Source organism: Trichoplax adhaerens, genomic scaffold (genome assembly GCF_000150275.1).
Source record: "Trichoplax adhaerens TRIADscaffold_9 genomic scaffold, whole genome shotgun sequence".
Taxonomy (NCBI): domain Eukaryota; kingdom Metazoa; phylum Placozoa; class Uniplacotomia; order Trichoplacea; family Trichoplacidae; genus Trichoplax; species Trichoplax adhaerens.
In genome coordinates this window covers 2117311-2138128 of record NW_002060951.1, presented here as the reverse complement: position 1 = coordinate 2138128, position 20818 = coordinate 2117311, and the positions used below count along the sequence as shown (strand labels likewise).

At 32.0% G+C, this 20818-nt stretch overlaps 3 protein-coding genes across 3 annotated transcripts; 2 read left to right on the top strand and 1 right to left on the bottom strand.

Annotated features, from left to right (window-relative positions):
* Positions 1–2399: 2399 nt before the first annotated feature.
* Positions 2400–9861, top strand: TRIADDRAFT_59024 (uncharacterized protein; the record flags this gene model as incomplete). Its single annotated transcript, XM_002115118.1, has 14 exons — positions 2400–2576; positions 4280–4417; positions 5153–5254; positions 5640–5705; positions 5790–5987; positions 6086–6319; positions 6641–6701; positions 6900–6992; positions 7192–7342; positions 7461–7701; positions 7946–8068; positions 8729–9067; positions 9336–9491; positions 9784–9861. 14 exons carry the CDS (start codon positions 2400–2402, stop codon positions 9859–9861), a joined length of 2157 nt encoding a protein of 718 aa, XP_002115154.1.
* Positions 9862–14069: 4208 nt separating this feature from the next.
* TRIADDRAFT_28664 (uncharacterized protein) lies at positions 14070–16953 on the top strand (the record flags this gene model as incomplete). Its single annotated transcript, XM_002115117.1, has 16 exons — positions 14070–14144; positions 14240–14336; positions 14461–14512; positions 14673–14806; positions 14900–14964; positions 15078–15182; positions 15303–15372; positions 15463–15518; positions 15649–15747; positions 15818–15984; positions 16088–16178; positions 16262–16324; positions 16436–16490; positions 16574–16614; positions 16711–16779; positions 16864–16953. Coding segments are annotated over 16 exons (1329 nt in total), but the record flags the coding sequence as incomplete, so codon positions are not given.
* Positions 16954–18484: 1531 nt separating this feature from the next.
* TRIADDRAFT_59022 (uncharacterized protein) lies at positions 18485–20459 on the bottom strand (the record flags this gene model as incomplete). The annotated part of the gene is made up of 4 exons (XM_002114939.1): positions 18485–18672; positions 18899–18988; positions 19690–19765; positions 20310–20459. The coding sequence occupies 4 exons, from the start codon at positions 20457–20459 to the stop codon at positions 18485–18487; spliced, it is 504 nt and encodes a 167-aa protein (XP_002114975.1).
* Between the last annotated feature and the right edge of the window lie 359 nt (positions 20460–20818).

Sequence of the window (20818 nt, the reverse complement as noted above, 5' to 3'; positions counted from 1 at the left end):
TTTAATTCATCAAAGATCGAATTGTAGCCTTGTTCAGAATAGGTTATATTTGGACTTTGAGATTGTGGGAAAATGGTTCTATGGTAAGACCCCGATAATTATAATCGTAAGTAAGTCGTGGAACAGCGGCGTCAAGGATACTACACTTAGGCGTGGGAATAGTCGAGTGCTGTTAGCCTATTATTATAAATGATTGCAGTAATCGATAATCATCAGCAAAACCCAAATTTTAATATAACACCAAGCATATTATTAAGGGCTTTCTAATGATACTGGAAATCATGCTACTGTATTTTAAGACCTATGGCATTACATTTATATCGTATAGGGTATGCATAGTTCGGGAGGTCGCATATGGGTATCTAAGCAAATATATCTATTAATAAACTGACGTCAATTAAGCTCAGATTGATATTCAAGATGCGCATTTATGCAATACGTACGCTGTAAACAGATATTAGAATCAAAAAGACAGCTAATTTATTTCTAATATTTAAATGTAAAAAATACCACAATGTAAATTTGAGATATGCGTGCATCAATTAGCGATAATTACTTTTAATTTGGTTTATTCATACAGTAATGCTATTTATCAAATTTATTTGGACTTTGAACCCTTTACGAGTTATGAGAGGTTATGAATTGACTGAATTATATACAATTCAAATTAGTTTGCGCACTAAATAGTGTATTGACTGCTTTCCAGCTCCATCCAGTCTATCGTATAGATATATGCTATACATCCATAATATGTAGCTCTAAGTTATAAACTAATTTTGTAGTATAATATCACGACTATTCTGGGCGATATACAGTAATATGTATTTATAACATTAGTAATATTATTTACGAAAATTGATTCTAAGTGTATATTTGTAAATCAATTATTGTAAATTTATTCTAAGATGTTATACTAGTAGTATCGTTCTAGTTTATTTTGCTAGCTCTAGTATAGTAGGTTGAAGCTACAATAGCAATTTTACAATACCAGTATCACTGATAAAGAATCGAGTAGTCCTTTATAGTTTTACGTGTTTGATAGAGCATCCATATTGTATCCATATTTTAAATAAATGAAACTTTTGAATGATAATAACAGGACGTCACGAATTCACCAAATTCTGAGCTTCAGAGCATAGAGGAATAGATATATCTTATTTTAAAAATTATCCTTAAGAATGTTTTTTACTCACTTAGTAACTATTTATAGCTCTAAATTATTTCCTGCTATAAGCTATATAGAACTGTAATAAAATAAACTGAAGACACTATTACATTTTAATAACAGATTTTCAATAGATAAATTACCTAGACATTTCAATAATGATATCAGATAGTGTTTACTAATTATTAATACGGTAGATAATCATGAAGAAAATAATTTATGAAACTTTTGAAAGGGCCATAGCTAATTTAACCCAGGTGTTTGCTTAATCACGTGGTTAGCATTAAGTAAACTTTTGAACATGATCAATTTTCCAATTTATATCATTAATCCGTTACCTCCAGATGTTATAATAATTATTGTCAAATTAGCTTTTGGATGGCAACTGATCGATCTCAATATAGATATCGCGTTCGCGATTGATTGTATCTTTGAATAAGTTATATCCGTAATAACAGTCCTAACATTGTAAAATACTGTACATTTGCCATATGCAAACTATACTATAATAGTATAAATTGCAAATATTTAGGCTTCACATTTTATATTAATATTATTGAAAGAGCATTGCAGCTAATAAATTAATACTGATCTGGTATAAGCAGTGTATACCCGTATTTTTACTATTGACCATTAATTGCTTTATTTGGTATTTTTACAGCAATGCAATATCACCTGAACGTCAAATATTAAGCTAATTGCAAGTTGTTTATTAATCTTCTCACATAGTATCAATGCCATTATTATTTTTCTATGCAGTCTAAAAATGGATAATATTTAGTAATTATATCTACTTTTGGAATAATAAAGGAAGAATGTTGCACTTTATTGTTAAGTTGTAACATAATTAAGATGAATAAAATATTAGGGTATAAATACAATAACTTCATAAATATCTAATTAGATTATTGACAATTACCTTAGAAATCATTTTTTCTCAGCGGTTGTGATATTCTTTAATATAATGTGAATTATGGACAAATATTCATAAATATTGATAAAAAATATGATTTAACTAATTATAGCCACATCATCATCGATTTATTTAAACGAGTACATAACAAACTTTGAGGTAGTTGGTCGTTCTCTAGTTTTAGTGCATTTATTCCTCTATCAGTTTGCTTTAAAATCGTAAAGGGAAACTATAGGGCTTTAAGAAATTATGTCCTTCCGCTATTTCATATTTATTTTTACTTTAAATCTAGCTTTAGCGTGTAATTGCAAAGTGCAAGACATGGAAAATAATAAAACTATCCTATACCTTGGTACTCTCCATCCTTTAAGTCAAGGATTTGCTATAAATGCCGCAAATGGCTACTTGCAAGCTGTTATGTTGGCTATCAGAGATGTTAACAACAGACAAGATATTCTAAAAGATTATAAATTAGATAACGTCGTTTTGGATACACAGGTAGGGAACATATATCTACATTTGATGCTACACCTATATTTGCATTTGGCGTTATATTACCCCTAAGAACAACAGAATAAATATCTATTTACGTTATCTGAAATATCTGAAATATTATAAACCTTGCGCAAAATACCAACTAGAACAGCATCTTTCGAGTTGGCTTATAAATTTTTTCTTCTCGAAAAGCTTCAATGAATAGCGAATAATAGAAATCCGGCTACTACTATAATTATAATTTAAAACTTTAGTACTCGATCGCATCAATAACGTTAATCTATAATGAAAAAGAACTACTGCTGTATGCTATGATAAATCACACATTATTTTTCACAAAGTACAACTAGCAGATTTTAACTATTTAGTTCAATTAATGATCGATAATCTTAGTTGTTGCTATAATATATAAAGTACTACATACTAAAATTCATGTGTCAAACTAGCATAAGAAGCGAAGCCAATTAAACACCGAATAATTGAGCTTTTTTATCGTAAAGTAGGCTAAGATTAAGTCTATTTTAGTTCCTGATTTCGCCATAAACATTGTTTTCAAACATTGTTTTCACTATTTATATTTATCGTAAATATCAAGTACAGATTTTCTATTTAAACAAACTGATCACAGTACTAGTGGGATAGAAAGTCAATTGAGCTATGTTTTACTACAAATCCTAGATTAGTGCTCACATTACATCTGTTAGTAACTTGAAAGCTTAAACGAATTCTTTATTGCTCTGTAGTTTAAATTTTTTAATTATCGTTTAAGGATTATTTATATGATTTGATAGCTTTTAATGAAAATCTGAGCATTTCCATTTTGTAGCTATTTAACAATGCCCATACAGATATGATTAATTTTTTTAAGGCAAAATTTTACTTCAATCTGAAATACTCTATGTACTTAACCTATTGCTTAGAGATATAAGCTTGGCGATCGTTCAGCGGTAGCAATTTACTCATGTCGAATGATAGAACGGTGTAAAACCACATCTTATCCATTACTGAAGAGAACCGAAAGAATGTTAATGCGCAATTTAAACATCGCTCGGCTATTCTATAGCTATCAGACAGACTAATATACGGTAGATATTAGTTTTTATTACGGTATTATTCGCGAAATGTACGGAAGGAGAGGGTGACTACATGTTAACTTACCAATCAATAACTGATTGAGAAATAGAGTCTCTGTAATGTATGGGTTTTTAACTCTAATCAACACTTACTTTATCAAGATATATTGTTCTACACTACATACTATCTTTGCGTTCCCTAACACACTTCTGTAATTAGCTGAGATCACTGCAGTCTTCACTTTATTATTATACTTATAACTTGATTTCAATTAGCCTTCATTTATACTTTATACAACACTATCAATTGCGAAATTAATATAAATTGTGAATTTAAATTTGATGTACGATAAAATTACTAAAACATTTCGTGAAGGATCGAGCTTACTAATGGATTTTGATACGTTTTTGTTTCGTTATTAATTGCAAAAAATATTATTTATTTTATTTCACTATTTAAGTGGCCAATGATATGAATTGATTGATGTAAATCATTAATTCATAATTTTATTATGCAATAGTTATTATTTTATAGTTTCCATAGAATTTTATTGCATCATTAATATGGTACTTTAATATTCATTTTAGTTTCGTTCATTTAAATTGATTGCTTTGTTTTATGTATTTCCTTAGCATAATTCAGCCTACGCTATCAAACAATTTTTTAAACTTGTAAGTAACAAACCTCAAAAAATGATCATTTATGGACCAATATTGTCTCCAAACTGTGAAGCTGTGGCAGCTATATCAAAATATTGGAATTTACTTGTGGTAAGTCATGCTAAAAGATTTGTTAAAGTTTCTTCTTCAATATTGTCGCATCGTAATATTAATTTGTTGCTAGACTTATTTTTGTGGTAGGGATTGATACCTTTAATTAAAATATATATTATTATATGATTTCATAATCATTATCAAATGATTACTTATAATTTATATTACGAACATTGCTGGAATGGTAATGTTTAAAACGCATCTCGTAATATTGTAGAATCACTATTCTTTACTACGTATTCTTTCTTTTATTTCTCTATTTGTCGGCATGTGCATAGATGTCAAGTGCCGCCGTCTCTATGAAATTAGGAGATAGGAAGTTATATCCCTACTTTTATCGAACATCAGTTTCCGCTTATAGTTTTAATCCAGCCAGGATAGCGTTGCTGAAGCATTACTCATGGAAAAAATTTGCGATCATCAACCATTCTGCTGATTTCTTTACTTATGTATGTTGCAAAGTACTGTAAAATAATGATCATTTCATACTTTGATCTTAATTATGTCGTACATTGTTTTAATAATCTAATTTAACCTAATTGGCTATTTTTCTTCAACAAAAGTTGCAATATTTATATCAGCATAATAATTATTTGATTGGTGTATTCGTAATGATGATAATTATTACTGTTACTGTAAGACCAACATGAATTGATAAGTATAATAATGGCCAAAATCATTAATATTCCATAAATTAATAGTCATTTAATATTATACGTCATATTTTATTAGACTGCTAGAGACTTAAGACAGAGAGCTAAATTAGCAAATATGGAAATTTTGGCTAGTGAAACATTCTCAAGCGAAGTTGACTTTCACCTTGCTCGAATTAAAGTAAGATTGTTGCAATGCACCGGTTATCGTGAGATGCTAGACCTACTAGCGATGTTAATTACTTTTTAATTTTAGATATTTCATAACGCTATTGTAGTATACCAGCGAGAAGAGGCATACTTGATCGCTATAAAAATTTTATTTAGACTAAAAAAACACATACGTCTATTATGAAGGCACACACAACATGTATAACTTCGCCACATATTTCTATCTTAAAGAAAAGATATTCTGTTTAACATGTCAGACTAACATTTTAAACAGATGTTCAGTGATATTTGCAGATCACTATTTTTATTACATATTGCTTAGCTCGAATAATAAATATAGAGTACGTACATTACATTAAGCCCTCAATTAAATAGTCCTGACTATTTTCTATTAGGAAAGTAAAGCAAGGATTATTATGGTGCTTGCTTATCCTTCTGATGTACTATCAGTTATTTGCTCGGTAAATATTACATTATTATGTTAACTATAAATCATTTACAATGCACAATCGCATACGAAATGTTTTGAAAATTCTATTCGACAGGCTTTTAAACAAAATTTATATGGTCCAAAATATGTTTGGTTTTTGAGTGGCTGGTTTTATAGCAATTGGATGTTTCAAAACTATGATGAAAATAAGTTAAATTGCAGTATTAACGAAATTTTGAAAGTTCTCGACGGTTACTTTGCCTTTAAAGGTGTCAATTTGCCTGACCTTAAGGAACCTCGACTTAGTGGCTATGTAAGCTATCTAGTTAAATCTTACATGATTAAATACTAAGATAAGTATACAGTATTATTCGACAAGACTACAGCTTTTTGCTTTATATTCTTCCATAGACGCCTGATCAATTCTTAACGGAATATAAGAATTTTGGAAATCGTACTCATCTGACTGGTACTTTCCCTTATGCTTACGATGCTGTTTGGTCTATAGCACTGGGTTTGAATACTACCGATCATATCTTAAAAAAGTACCATGGGCATACATTAGCAGATTTTAACTATAAAGATATATTAACGAGGTCCATCTTTCAAGAAGCTCTGAATAATGTTTCATTTATCGGCATAAGTGTATGTTCAAGATAACCATAAATTCTGTTAATCAACATTTATCAAGATTGTATATGCTTAATTTATCGAGATTGTTACTTTACGTCAGTGTTCATGAATTATTACCGCTCCTACATTGAATGCTGGTATTTGAATTGAATTAATTGTATTTTCAGACCGTACGCTAAAATAATACTTATGACATACCGGTAGCCTTTTAAATATATAGATAGAATAAATTTAGAAAGCTTATTGATTTAGAGTAACTATGCAATAATTTATAATTATTTTTAATTTTTTGTTAATGCTAATAATTTACCAACATTGGTATTGTCTTCTTAGGGTAAAATAAAATTCGTTGATGGAAATAGAATTGGCAACGTGAAGTATATGCAATATCAAAGTAAGTTTTGAGATTATATCTGCATGTTTGGCTCAATACTTTTCAGTTATGCTATTGGGATGAAATTGAAATATCAAATTATCCATATATTAACAGTATACTCAATTTCTAAGCTGATGTCTAGAGTACTTCGCGATCGTTAATTAATCGATCCTTTCTTATTAACTTATCTCACTATAAGATATTCTTTTATTGCAGGAAATAAGTATATAAATTATACTTTGCAAGTAGGATTTTACGACGTCTTTAATGATAGCGTTTCTATAAACGAAAGTTTCGTTGCCTGGAAAGGTATGTGTAAGATAATTGATCATACAGTGGTATTTTACGCTACTGAAATATTAATTTACCGTTAAATATGCAAAATTACCATAGTTTACATTGCTATATAACGATATTCCTTTAATTAACGAACACATTTTTATTTATCATGCTAAATACGATGTGGATGAGAGAAAATAATATAATATATTCGGACTTTTAATTATAGGCAAAAAAATCCCAATGGATCATGTACGAATAGTTGTTGTCAATCTTGGTATCGGCTTTGGAGTATTTATCGTATTTGCAGTCTTGTCTGGCATTGGGATCTTGTTTGCACTGAGCATTATTGCATTTAATATTTCTAAACGATCTACTAGGTCATAAATTTACCAATAGCAGTATTTTAACGGGTTACGATAGCAAGGATTGTAACTTTACTGAATTTTCGTACTGCAGTAGATTCAAATGCTTTACTATGGAACTATTGTTTTGTAGGATAGTCAAAATTACAAGTCCTAGGATTAATGTTCTCATGCTAGCTGGAAGCGTTTGCTGTTATTTAGCAATTGTACTATTTGGCTTAGATTGGAGTATCATGCGACAAGATATGGTTAAATATGCATGTACCATTGCTACTTGGCAATTAAGTATAGGGTTTACACTCGGTTTTGGGGCTTTATTCTGTAAAACCTGGAGAATTTATGCCATTTATAGGAATAAATTTTCTAAAAAAGTGGTAAGATGCTTACGAAATATAGTAGCTATATACGGTGTATAGTTAGTCCTTTGTAAGTTTAAGATTATCATTTATTTTACTCTAATATAATGGATTTCCGAACTGAGAAATCTTTGCTAATAGCTTATTCCTTATCAGTACTGGATTATAGCTTTACATTCTTAATATATGAACGGATATATAAGCAATAAGAATTGGCTAGCACTGATATGTACTGTTACTGAATCGATCATAATAATTTTAGAACATTAAAGATCGACATGTAATCTTAAGGTTGATAAGCCTTGTTATGATTGATTTAATCATCTTAACTTGCTGGCAAATAATAAATCCACTTGAGACAACAGTCCAGGATTTACCAAATAAGGTATTAAAAAAAGATCGTATTTAACATTTTATTAAGCCTTTTGTTGTAAACAAACTTTAATTAAGTCTTTATATCAATATAGAGATGACGCATAGCATGCGATAAATTATAATATGATGAGCAATTTATTATACTTACAAATGATTTTCAGGTCATCAGTATAGCGTTACAATAATACATTTATCTATAAGTTCTGAAGTAGTTTTACCTCAAGAGTTGTTGATAGAGGTTTTATCATCTCGTAAATCCTTAATATTTGATGATTATTTGATGAATAATTTAAGCAGATATTATATTAGCTCCAATAAACCCTGTTTAATTTATCAATTCAAGGCGACTGCTTTATTTTTAGTACGATAATATTGCTTGGTATTGATTAAATATTAATTAAATGCCTTTCTCACTTTATTATTAATCTGTATCACTTAGCTCAACCATAATTAAAGGTTATTTTCGCAAGAAGGATGCCGTAGTAACAATACTAATAGATACACTCACTGATTGATGCTAGTTCATATAATTTAAGTTTATAGTTAATATCATTTTATTACACTTGTTTGCTATAGATATTTTCAACAATTATGCATCATTATAGATAGCTTGGGATAGGTGCTGCTATTCTATATAGATATATTTGATTGTTTAAATTTTGTATTTCAGAGGCTTATGTCTGTAAATGGAGAGGTAGAGACCTTTTATAATATCTTAGTTTGTCGTTCAGAAAATATGTCGATTTGGCTGGGTGTCACGTATGGATATAAATTTCTGGTGATGATCTTTGGTGCATTTCTTGCCTGGGAAACACGTTATGTGCACATACAGGAGTTAAATGATTCCAAGTTAATTGCGGTTTCAATTTATAATGTTGCATTACTATCAACGGTTGGAGTTATTTTACATGAATTTACATTTGCTGAACCTCATATTGCTTACGCTCTGGTTGCATCTTTCATATTTTTTGCTACGACTATTACCACTTGCATCATTTTTATACCTACTGTGAGTATTACCGAATAGGTTAAGTAGCGTATTAATTTTTTAGAGTTGGCGATATTCATAACCTATATGCTTCCTACAGTATATAGTTTATAAAAGTCTAGTCATAGGAAAGCCCTAGAAAATAAATCATCTATCTGATTTAGCACTTCTAAACTCCTAACGTAATGTGTTTAGGAAGTGAAAGTGACCATGAATTCTCCATGCTAATCGCTAGCTAGAGGTAGTAGAATTAAAATTGATAAAATGCCACTATTTAATTTCTCTTAAGATGAAAGAATTTGTAAGAAACAGGAAAACAATATCGAGTAATACTAATAATAACAGTAATGTTGGGAATCGGCTCTGGACAAGTGGTACGAAGGGGTCTAGTAAATTGTATGCGGAATCTGAAGACATCAATCAGTTAAAAGAAGAAATCTATAGGGTCAGTTGCTATATCCTTTTTAGGAAATGCTGTACTAGCTATGTGTGCCATGTATGATTCAAAGCCAGCGTACGTTATTTTCTCAGCAAATTGATTGCAGTAGGATGTAATTGTAGTCTCCAATAAAACGTTATACGAAAGTTATAGATGGTTTACTATACACACAAGAACCCTGCAATCACAATATATCCTTGTGCAGTAGCAACTAAGCACTGACCAATTTCGTCGTTAGCTTTTTGAGTCATAGGATCGCATCACCAAATTAACTTCTTAACTTCTACCTTATATCTAGCACAAAATGATTATTGAGGAAATGAAGTCATACCTGATATCCAAGGGTATTCCATATGAAGGAATTAACCTTGAATAGATAACTTTAAGCCTAAAGTTGGCTCAAATATGTATTAAGTAAAAGAACCTCTAATACGCACAGCAGTGCTACGGTACATCTTCTGTGGAGATTTTTTAACATTATAGTTTTTATCTAGCATGAACGTAGTATCAATAGGTATTAAAACGGTACATGGATAAATAGATAAATTTTATAATATCTTTCTAGCAGAATAATATAATGACTACTAGCTAAATATCTAAATATAAATGAAGGATTAATTATGCATTAGTTTGAATTAAGTTTGCCTCGAATTATGCAACAATTGTAATTAGCATTCAAGCTTGAGTTTGTCACTGCATATAATCCGGTATTGGCATTTTTGGACGTACAGTTAATACTATGCTGTAGCATAGTTATTAAGGAAGTACTTCCCGTTTGCTCATTTACCGCGAGTTATAAAATATAAATGAATAGCAAATAATTGAAAATATTTAAATTTTTTGTGAAACCATTTCCTTGGTTTACTACAATTTGGTCATTAATGCTCAGGCCGTCCGAGAGCTGTTTTATGGTCTAGAAAATTTTGATGCTAGTTGATAGTACACTCGGTGGTTGCAGAAAAAGATATTATACATTAAAGCCAAACCAGAAGATTTATTGTAGAACAGTGATTATATAATTCTAGCTTGTAAAGCTGTAGTATGGAAACGAATCTGAGTAAAAATTAGGTAGAAATTACTATAATAGAGTTTAGCTTAACACTTACTAAATATAAAGCAACACGTAAGTTATTAAGTGAGAATACGATAGGAATGTTAACGTTTATGTTATTACAGCCTAGGAATATTCTTACTAGCAATCCGTATTGAGAATGTGCTTTCCTTGGCTAAAAAGTTACGAAAAAATTAGAATACTTGTACTTCTCAATCATTTGGTCGATCTTACACTAAACTATCAAAGGGGATCTGAAGAATTCGTACTAGTTAAAAATACAGTCTAAATTCATTAAATTTTTTACTTAGCATTAGAAACTATTAAACTACTGGATAAAGTTCCATGATAAACTTATTACGTAAGGTTATCGTCCTAGACCATTCCATCTTAACTTATAAATTCTACTTCTAATTTCTAGCGTCAACAAGACGAATGATAGGTTTCAGTTGGGCCAGTTCGCAACTGCTATTTCAACCTGCCTGCGATATTCTTAAGTTGGGAGTTACTTACGCTGTAAAAATAACTATGATCTACTAAGATACAGCTAAGGAGATTGCAAATATCACTAAGACCTGCTAACTTTTTTCAGTATCAATCTATTCCCCGAAATAAGCAACAGCGTTATCCGTATATGGTATTAAATATTAAGTAGTAAAATTCTTTGATAATTAATATACTCATTTGTGCGGAATTTATGAAATAAATATTGAGCAAAAATATGTACAAGAATATATAGCACAGTAAAAAGTTTACGGAACATTCGAAATAATACAATTATTTGTATTGTGTTAAAAAAGTGAACGAATTCCTATCATCTCAAAAAGGGTATCGCAGTGATATTTCACTTTAATACGTGTATGCATAAACTACTAGATGTATTTTTAGTAGTCCGTGGTATATGCCTTTATGACGGAGTATAGACTCCGTCAATTAATTGTGGCATTAGCCTTAGTAATTAGTAATTAGTAATTAAGATTTCATTAATTGTTAATAACATTTATTTATTAGCTATACGAGAGATAGTACTGTATATGGTTTGTTATAATTAAATCATCTTCGGCTAAGGGCAGGGAAGGGGAATTAGTTAGATACCTAATTTATAAGAGAGCTCAAAGCTCAGCCAGATCGTGCTCTGATCTTGTGTTATATGCTTGCTCTAATGTACGGGTATATTAAAAGCAGAGAATAAAATTTTTACAAATTTTGATCTAAGAATATATGACAGCTGATATTATTATTTAAAATATACAGTATATACAGTACTGTACAATAAAGTGTTATGTTCATGTACAGTACTGCATAGGTTATGTATACTGTACTCTGTAGTTGCTCGCGAGACTAGAAAGAAGATATAAGCGAGTTACTGTTTAAAATAAAGAGGGTTCTAAATTTGATCCTAGTAAGGACAAGGACTATTTATTTCAAGATTTATTAGTCCATGGTAAAGACTAGTCTGTTTCAATTAAAATATCCGAGTGTAGGTGGGATTCTTGACTCGTTTTCAAGGCAATAATGATTACTTACTTACTTAGAGAGCTCACGGACTACTGAACTACAGTATACAGTACAGTACTGTACTGTACTCTGAGTATACTGTACTGTACTGTACAATGTACAGTATTGTACTGTATAGTACTGTACTGTACAGTGTACAGTACTGTAAAGTTGAGAAGTTCCTGGTACCGTACTGTACTGTACAGTACAGTGTACGGTACGTTGCAGAACTGTACTGTAAATCTTGTCCCATAAGCGAAGCACAGAAAACATTGATATAAAAGGCTAGTTGAAATCCATGTGCTGTTACTAGTCTTCTAAATCTTGTGACTGCAACTGGTTTTATACGACTATTGCTGTGTTGATGATATGCTTCAGCAGATTACACGACATCTTGATTGATTTCGATCGGATGATTGTGATTGATGATATAAGCATAGATAGCTGAACAGCTTCCATAGATGCATTCTGTATCTCTTTCCAGGATGCTAAGTGACGACCAGTGCACATTATGGAATATACAAAATATATAAGGTACAGCATACAGTGCGTAACCCAATAATTGATCACTTTCGGGCAATACAGTACAGCAAAATAGGCGTCCGCCAACGTCACGCGTTTCACATGTACAGTACTGTACACTGTACTGTATGGTTGCATTTTAGCGGTGATCCGGTGACTGGTTCGGATCACTGCAGTACAGTACTGTACTGTACAGTAGAGACTGTAGTTCGTTCTCTCATCACGTGATTTTTTTTTTTTGACTCGAGTTACAGTGCACCGTACTGTACCACACAGTCTGGACTACTAAATGTTATACTGTACTCAGTAGTACTCAACAGTAGTACTGTACAGTAGTACTGTGGACGTTAGCCAGTTTTAATGAACGAACGTACAAACGTCCAATTTGAACGTCGGACGTTCATTGAACGTACCAACGTACACAGTGTACAGTGTTAACACTACAGTATATAGTGTACACTGTACAGTACGGTATAAGACTATACTACAGTATACTGTACAGTAGTACGTAACAGCGTACAGTATACTGTACTGTAGTCATGACTCTGAAATACAAAGTGTTGTAAAAGACGTTTGTACTACTGTACTGTATGTACTGTACAGTATAGTACAGTATTGGGGTGGGATTATACAGTACAAACTGACTGTATACGCTGTACTGTACACTGTACACTGTACAGTACAGTTCGTCGACGTCCGATCTGACAACGAACGTACAGTACATACCGAACGTCCAAAATCGAACGTCCGTTGGACGTCCAATCGCTCGACGTCTACAGCACTACTGTACAGTAGGCACCAGCCGCTAACTTGGTTTGCCACAGTATTATGTACTGTAACTTACGGTAAAGTACTGTACTGTACTGTAGAGTGTTCGTTCAATTTCTAACATGGCGGCTACGATTAGAAGATGGCCACAGATTTCAAATTTTAATGGTTAGTAAATTGCAATTAGAGTATTCTTTCATACTTACAGATATGCAGGAGATTTCGATTAATACTTACTTAGACTCATCTTGAATTAAATTTACAGCACTGCGTAACTCTGTTCCTTTACTTGGTACCAAAAGTTCATCAACAAGTACCGAGGTACCCTACGCTCAAAACGCTTAGATACTGTGTATTTAGGTCACAAAAATAAAAATACTATACGCATATGTCCTTGCCGCTATTGGCATACTGCATACCGTATATACTCAATCTTTACATAGCATGATTAATTGCTTATTGAATACCCTTCAAAGTAATATTTTGTGTGATCTTGATTTGCAGAAACGCACTTACGGCGGATTGAAGGTAATCGGCTATACTATATAGGCATATTCCCTTACGTTTTACAAGGGATATGAACAGGGACCTTTTGAGCTGTTCACAACAATATAAGCGTAAACGTCTTGTCATTGCAGTCTATTTTTTAAATAAAGTAGCCACAGTTTTTAATTTACGTTATTATGCTGTATTTACACTACTCAATAAGTTAGTACTTTATATCCATTTACTAAGCTATTTCTCTAATTAAGGACGAAGATAGAATTTTTACAAATCTGTACGGAAGACACGATTGGCGTCTAAAAGGAGCCTTGTCTAGGGTGATTGCAATAGCAAGAATAGAATTCGATTAGGTGGTTTTTATGTTATTTGATGGTATTGCATAACCTTCGCATACTTTCCTTGGTTTATGTAGGGTGATTGGTACAAGACTAAAGAGATTTTATTGAAAGGCCACGAGTGGATTCTTAATGAGGTTAAGAAGTCAGGCTTACGAGGCAGAGGTGGTGCAGGTAACTACAAGTTTATGTACTATAATAATATGCTATTTCCTTCGATATTATATGTAATTAGATCAATTTATGATTCTATCATGTAATTAATGTTATGATGGAGTGTGTGCTTGATTCTACCTAGGGTTCCCTAGTGGTCTTAAATGGAGTTTTATGAATAAGCCGTCGGATGGGAGGTTACAGCTTTCTGATATTTCTTTTTACTATTAATTTGCAAGGAGATTTATATCGATTGTATTATACTATTTGTGGACAAAAGGAGAATTCGTCTATTGATAGGATATGCAGAATTTTCCTATGTGTTCTTATAGACTTGTCTAAATCTTCCCAAATTAGGCCAAAGTATCTAGTTGTTAATGCTGATGAGGGTGAACCGGGAACTTGTAAAGATCGAGAGATCATGAGGCATGACCCGCATAAACTTGTTGAAGGATGCTTAGTTGCTGGAAGGTCAATGGGAGCTAGAGCAGGTATGGCATCGTTTCATACTATTACTTAGGTCTTGTTAGCAATAAATATCTTAGAATAATTAATGCGATATCGAATTTTTTCTCTGATCACAGCATATATTTATATCCGTGGAGAATTTTATAACGAAGCTTCTAATATGCAGATTGCCATTAATGAGGTAAGTATGATATCACTTGCTAGATATCTGATTAATAGTTACTTTTTGATTATTACAGCACTGGAACGTTAAACTATGTTCTTTCTATTTATAATATTATTATTTACTGTTAGGCTTACAAAGCCGGTCTCATTGGGAAAAATGCCTGCAGCAGTGGATATGACTTTGATATTTTTATGCATCGTGGAGCTGGTGCTTACATCTGTGGGGAAGAAACTGTAAGATTTTATAAGTTGATTTCATAAAATCATTTTTACGGTTTCAACCAAGCGAATGTCATAGAATACATATAGTCCTGCCGTAAGATGATATTTTGTAATCTATCATAATAATGACAGGCTTTAATCGAGAGCTTGGAAGGTAAACAAGGCAAACCCCGACTTAAGCCACCTTTTCCTGCTGATATAGGTATGCTGTATGAAATACTGCTTGTACAATATATATGCATTGATTGAAAGATTATTAATTCCGAGAACAATACGTGACTTCCACTATTAGGAGTATTCGGGTGCCCAACCACTGTGGCAAATGTTGAAACTGTTGCCGTCGCTCCGGTGAGAGATTTCAGTTATTACAGACGTGTATTTTACACGATGAGATAAAGACCTATTAAAATTGCTGCTTCGAAATACGTTCGGTTTCATCACGATCTTTAATATTGCAATCTGATATGCTGTATTCTAGGCCATTTGTCGTCGAGGTGGGGACTGGTTTGCCTCATTTGGCAGAGAGAGAAATTCTGGGACGAAGGCAAGTTTAATTATCATTTTTGGTTATTTTGACGTTGATATATCTTTTAATCGCGGCTCGCAAATAAACTTCTACTTTTTATGCTTGCAATGTGTGTTTGTAGCTTTTTTGTATTTCTGGTCATGTAAATGCTCCGTGCACCGTTGAGGAAGAAATGTCTGTACCACTTAAAGAACTAATTGAAAAGCACGCAGGTGGAGTAATAGGGGGTTGGGATAATCTACTTGGGATCATACCTGGCGGATCTTCAGTACCGGTCATACCTAGAAGGTTTACTTCTGTAACTGTAGATTTTCATGCGAACTGATGGTTATATTTTCTTTGTGTGTAATTATCTGTCATGGTGAAATATTTTCTTATTCGAATATTTAAGAATATGTGATGATGTTTTAATGGATTTCGATGCCCTTCAGCAAGTACAGTCTGGATTAGGAACAGCGGCTGTTATCGTTATGAATAAACAAGTGAGTTTAATTTTAACAGGGGTTGTATGAAATAATCAACTTGCTCATATATTAAAGTTTATTTTGATTTACTATATTCTTAGAGCGACATGATTAAATGCATATCTAGATTGATGGATTTTTATAAGCATGAAAGTTGCGGACAGGTATTTATTAACAGCGTCACTTTGTATTGATTACTTACAGCAGTGTGTGTTTAAGTTATGTGCCGATAAAATTGAGTACAGCAATTACTGAGTTGTAAATTTTTAATTTAGTGCACTCCTTGTAGAGAAGGAACGGGATGGCTTGCTAAAATAATGGCTCGTTTCGGTATAATGTTTAAGATAATAGTGTTTAGGGTATTATTTAGAATTAACAGCTAAGATAATAATTCGATGTAAATCCTGTATTAGTTGAAGGTAATGCTGATCCGGAAGAAATTGATATGATTGAGGTATAATAAATAAATTTCCTTACTATGATTTACGATAAGACGTGAATTGTAGGATAAATTATATTTGCTTATATTGTTATATTGCATTTATTACAGGAGCTTAGTCGCCAAATTGAAGGACATACAATCTGTGCCTTGGGAGACGCAGCTGCATGGCCTGTACAGGTGCTGATATCCTTAGATCTGGGATAACAATTTGAATCTTAATATTTGTTTAATCACTAATGTTATTATGGTTGAATTCGATAGGGTTTGGTTAGACATTTTCGTCATGAAATGCTTGAGCGCATAGAGCAATATAAAGCTAAGAATAATCGACAAGCGTCAGTGGCTAATTAAATTAAGATGTGAAATATATGTAACGTATTTTATAAAATATTATGCGGTATTTAGTTTAATTTACGTCGCCGTTCAGTAGCATTGCTTACATTTGTTGGTAACGTAATACAAGGCAATTTATTCAGGACGAAGAATTTAATAAAGCTTTTACACACACTCGTATGTTCTATAACTCCAGTCTGTAATTGATTTGCTAGATGATTATATAGTCAACTAATAGATGACGAGAAAATTACCTATCTAATTACTGCTTTTAAATAAAACTATACCCGTTACAATTAATGCCTTTTCTCCAATTAGATAAATACGGATAGAAAATCTTATTTTAGTTATTAGTCGTGATTGAATTTTACCATTCAATTGCAAATTGTGGTCAAGAACGAAAATAATGTAATCTGTAATGCTATAAGATAGATTGACTACTTATTAGATCATAACCTGCAAAAATTGTTCTGTTCATGGAATAGAATCTTGATAATCTGAAGTTATATGAATTGGACAATTTAATGAGCTGGTGTTGCTAGTCTGTTATAAAATAAAATTTCTATATTGACAGCTCCATAACATCATATATGCGTACTTATATCTATCCAGCGTTAGTACTTGATCTGGCTGTGGAATCGTTATTTACTGTAAATTAATTCGTGTTCAATCAATTGTATAGTTTTAAATTTTTCAGTATCTGATAAGGCGATACTATTTAAATTAACTATTTAAATATCTAAACTAGTTGTATGTTGTACAGTGTAACGTATGTTCCAAGGTCTATTACAATGACAGAGTAAGCATTGGTTTCATCAGCTTACACCTAATTAAAATGAAAGCAACCAAACAGCGCAGCATTGAAATTAAATTTTTATTAACTATATTTCGTTAGATAACAATAAATATGTACCTGTAATTCTAAGCAATGTGAACGCTGGAATTACCTAGTTAATTAATATCGTTATATTTATTTTTAAATCCTAGCATAAAATACCGCTACTGTCACTAGTAAATACGCAAATGATAGTAGTATACAGCATTAAAAAGTCATCGAAAGTATTATACAACTTAAGCATCGTATCAACCTAAAAAATTGCATTTTGTCTGACAATCGTGAGAAAAAGTTTGTACAACTTGACAGAAAATTAATGACTGTGTTAATCGTGCAATCCAGACTACAAGATGAAAGGACTATTATGAAATAATTTCTGAAATTATGTTGTATAATAGCAACTTTATGGTATTAACATTCCTGGTGTAGAGTATTGTAACCAAACACTAAATTTTGAAATCTCAGCTATTAGTATAATTCTTCATAAGAAAATATTACAGAATAATTGGCGTAAACAAAAGTAGATATGATAAAATAAAAGGTCTGTAGTCCTAATAATAAAATATATGATATTAATATACTACACAAAGCTGTCAACCCTCTTCGTATATGCAATTGAGCATGCATTGTTACTGGCTAGACTTCTGACATAGTCGGTAAAACGCAGGAAAACTGTTAACGTTCGCTAAAATTTCTATGAAGATGTCACAATGGCTAACGCCTTCTTTCTCTCTTTTGCGTTCTCTTTTTTTCTCTTTCTTTTCTATCTGCAACTTTCTGTTTCTCTTTTTGCCTATTAATTTTATCCCTTTCTACACGCGCTGCATGTGAAGCCTTCTGCTCTTCTCGCTTGTGACGCTCTTCTACAGCGACAGCCGCAGTGTTGGTATTAGGGTGGAAATCTAAATACAATTGATTGCACGAATGATTCGAGAGAAAGAAAAGAAGCATTAGTTGTCAAAATATTTTCTAGTTTAATTTCTTACGAGCTCATTATTATTTGATAATTATAATATCTGTAATAAATCCTATAACTATTTTATGGACCGTTTGATAAACAGCAGCTATCATAATCTATCATGATTGTTAGATTATAAATATAGAATTATTGTCAAGGTTTTAAAATACCTGAGATCATATTGTCCGATAAATCATCGTCATCATTTCGTAAAGTTAAGGTAGCGTTCTGAATTGCATAAATATCAATACAATTGCTAACTTGATACGATTTGAAAGAAAGGTATCTATTACGGAATGTACAAATAACTTCGATGTAATATGAAATTAATGATCATTCACTACCCTAAGTGATCAAATACTTGATATTAATCTGGTCAAACAGCATTTGCACTGAGAACTGATGCTGAAGTATTTCACATCAGATGCTTTAGTAATCTGATTATATTATTGTATAACTTCGGTAATTGTAACATTTCATCGATTCATGATTGCCTGCAGTAATAAGCCTTTTAAATCAGGATATGATCCCCTTTCGACCGCTCCTCCTGTACTTTCGTAGCCGTAACGTTCGCATACTGTTTTCTCCTTCTGATCCATTACATTTCTCTCGTGTATTTGAACTGTAGCGATATCAGAAATGGCGCTTTTTAATGCCGATTCTATATTGATGCTTCCTTCTGCAGTCTTGGAAAGGCTGCATTCTATGAATCATAAAACATATTACTATCATTGACTATATGGTGCAGTTACTGCCCTAAATAATATATATACTCGTATATGCTGTATATATATATATAAATTAATTATCAAAAAGTAAATGCTTTGATTCATAAAGATGGCATACTAAAGGATATCATATTCATGATTACAGTAATAAGAACAATTTTGTTTCAAGCATACTGTAATATCATATCAAATATTTGTATTGGAGCAATCATATATCATAATTGTTAATTTACCGAGTCTAGCATCATCTGATGGACTTTCAGTCCACTTATCGACGATTTCTTTCGCTAATTCATCCATTGACTGTTCCTAAATTGCGCAGCAACAATCCAGGTTATCAAAGGTTTTTCGTTTTACTAAATGCGTACAAATCACAGCGTTTGTAACTAGAGCAAGATGTGTGTAGGAAAACGGTTTTAACCGGAATACTGATTGCATATACATCTATCATTTAATAGAGTTGTGGCGGTAATAATATGCTAAAAGCAAAGATGTGAGAATATTGTTACGGAATTTCATTTGCAAAATGCCAATTTCTGTAATTTTGTGTTCTGGATGTATTTCCGCTAAACACATGATATCAAATTGTTCCATGTTATAGGAGCATAAGAATAAATACAAGTCAAACTATTGTATCGCAATACTGTAATGCAATCTATTAAGGTTAAGATTAACGTTAATTCACAAGCGTAATAGTTCTACTCTACATCTCCGTCACTATGTACTACAGTATACGATACGCATATGTCGGCGAGTATGCTGACACATATACTTTTATATTCTGTGTAGCTTATCAGTTTAGATTTAGATACGTTCTGTAATAACTTACGATCACTTAATAATTAAATGTTACCGTAAAATCAGTCAGTATTTCAAGCACACATTCATATTTATCATCACTTTCTTGCTCCAAAGCTGCTATGATGTAATTAGCCATCACTTCACCATCAAGACCAATAGCTTGCAGGCGATGGCTGAGCCATTCATTGAATTGGGATGCCATCTACAAACTGTCTTTCCGTTGTCAAATTGTACTATCCAGTTTAGTTACGATTCCTATTCTCGCTTGCTACATATATGTATCTAACTATGATCAAAAATTTCGACTGATGGTGAATAACAAATCCAAGGAAACGCAATAAAACTTGCAAGACTCAGCTCATTGCTATCTACTGTAGACTCTATAGTACTGTGTAGAGTGGACCTGTGACCAAAAGTGACCAAATGGTTCATTAGCTTTTGATCTAGCGAACAGACATGCGGTAAGTAGGGTAATGTGCGGTACTGTACGCTGTCCAGTACAGTACAGTGTAACGGCCTACAGTACGTAAAGGCCTGTAAAGTACTGTACATTGTACGCTG